Genomic DNA, 2137 nt, shown 5'->3' on the forward strand with positions numbered 1-2137 from the left:
CAGTTCAGCTGGGGGTTATAAGTTGACCACCAGTTATCAATCCACTATACTGTAGAAGTTAACTTTTGTTTTTCACTATCCTCTAAATGTACCCTTAATTTGGTCCTGGTTGGACTGATGAAGTCCAACACCAGTTCACCAGAGCTCCCCTTCCCCACTTCACTCACCAGCATTGTGTCCACAGAATGAGCCATCACCTTGACATATGTTTTCAGGATATCACTCTGTAATCCAGGAGTTAGTAGGCGGTGGTGCTGGAACCACTTGGGCCCATCTAGACTCAGGAGTCCTTTTCCTTCACAGGAAAGACACAGAACCTCATGTCATTTTATTAGAAAAAGAGAGAAGAGACACATCTTGAAGTGACCATGACCCACAGGTGCTCATGAAGTAACGGAATATCAAAGTGGTGATCATAGATTCAGATGGTGGTTAGTTTTGACACTTGCATCTGGGATGAATGTATTTAAGATTGTGAAAAAGAATTTCAAAGTCTGAAAGTGCTTATCCCCAAAAGACCAGCTACTACCGGTTTAGTAATTAAGAAAGTTACTTAACCTTCATGAGCTGAATTTTCTCAACAATGGAGTACAATACATACCTATTCCACTGTGTTGTGTAGATTAAATGAAAATACATAGTAAGGTTCCAAACTGAGTCCCTCCCTAGCTGTTAGAAATGTGACAAATCTTCAAGTCCTTCCCACTGCAAGCCAATCCATAAATTATATTGTGAACACAAATTCACCAGGAACTAGACAAAGATATCATTGTGTATACAGACAGCTCCTCCTTGAGCCCTGTTCTATGAATGGCACAACATGGAAACATTTGCCAAGGCTAATACATCGCAGCCTTCCATTTTAAGAGAGGTCATTAAGGATCTGGCTTCAAAAGGACTTTAAAGTTGGAATGACACCAAGTACCAGGCTCATGATGCATGGCCCAGAACTACTACCTGGTACAATGCCAACCATTACCCTAAATGCTAAAAATATGTGCTCATTTAGTCCTCACAACACCCACAACACTGACTTTCACTTCATTTTCAGAGAAGAAGAAACTGAGTTGCAGGGAGATTAAATTACTTCCCTACAGTCACATTCAACTAGTCTATTGGGGTGGTAGACAGGATTCAAATTTAACTGGCTCTAAATCCAAAACCTTTCATTTAATTCTTTCCTGCTTTAATGGAATACCAATGTATGACTAAAGAGCTTAATTTACCTGCTCAGAGAACATTGTCAGACTGTACTTTAGAGCACAATTTAACTGATTTGCATATGGCAATCAGAAAACTACAAAAAGAAAGGAAAAAATTCAGCAAGAGAGATGAAAGGATAAAAACAGAATGGGGCTGGCAAGGCTCTGCTTACAAAGGAAGAGAAGGGATGGATTCATACATGTTACCTTTAAAATGAGGCTAGGAGAGAAATGAATGGGGAAGCTTTCCAGAAGTGATGCGCTGACTTTTGAGCTCCTACTTGACCTCCCACCAGATAACTCTCACTAGAGCTCTACCTTACTCTTTTTTTTTTTTTTTTGTCTTTTTCAGACGGGTTTTGTTATGCAATTCAGGCTGGTCTTGAACTCATATCATAGTCCAGGCTGGTCTTGAACTCACAGCGATCATCCTGCCTCAGACTCCCTAGTGCTAGGATTATAGGTGTGCACTACCATGCTTGGCTTGGATCTGAGTTTAGCTTGGTCTCTCTTTTTTACTATTTTTAAAAATGTTTGAAGTTTTGCGTTTTTAAATGATTTCTTATTAGTACATATTTGCAGTACGTAATGTTTACATTTATCTTAAGTAGTAGATAAACGTACTTAACATATCTTAATTCTTTTTATTCCCTTTTCCACCTCTCCTCTGTCTCTAGATCTCCTTCTCTTCTGCAAAAGATCTCTCTCCCTGTTTCCTATTATCTATTTTTAAAAAGTTTATAAAGATAAATTTAAATACATTTTTGAGAGAGTGTCTCGCTTTATAGTTCAGGCTGGCCGTGAACTCACTATGTATCCCAGGCTGGCCTCAAATTTGCAGTGATTCTCCTGTGTCTGCCTCCTGAATGCTGGAATCACAAGCATGCACCTCCATATCTGGCTTCTGTTTTATTTTTATTTATTTATTTATTTAA

General features: G+C 38.9%; 1 protein-coding gene across 4 annotated transcripts in view; it reads right to left on the reverse strand.

Moving 5' to 3' along the window:
- The window catches only part of LOC102010235 (cytochrome P450 4X1), a 42217-nt gene that overhangs the window by 18974 nt on the left and 21106 nt on the right, over nt 1–2137 (reverse strand). For all 4 annotated transcript variants that reach the window (XR_001236710.1, XM_013521752.1, XM_013521750.1 and 1 more), the window contains exon 4: nt 168–295. Coding sequence is in view for 3 of the 4 variants with exons in the window: in XM_013521752.1 (XP_013377206.1) it covers nt 168–295 (128 nt within the window). In the remaining variant the exon portion in view is untranslated. The remainder of the gene's footprint in view (nt 1–167; nt 296–2137) is intronic.

The sequence above is a fragment of the Chinchilla lanigera genome, unplaced genomic scaffold (genome assembly GCF_000276665.1).
Source record: "Chinchilla lanigera isolate Chin_1 unplaced genomic scaffold, ChiLan1.0 scaffold00063, whole genome shotgun sequence".
NCBI classification, from domain to species: Eukaryota; Metazoa; Chordata; class Mammalia; order Rodentia; family Chinchillidae; genus Chinchilla; species Chinchilla lanigera.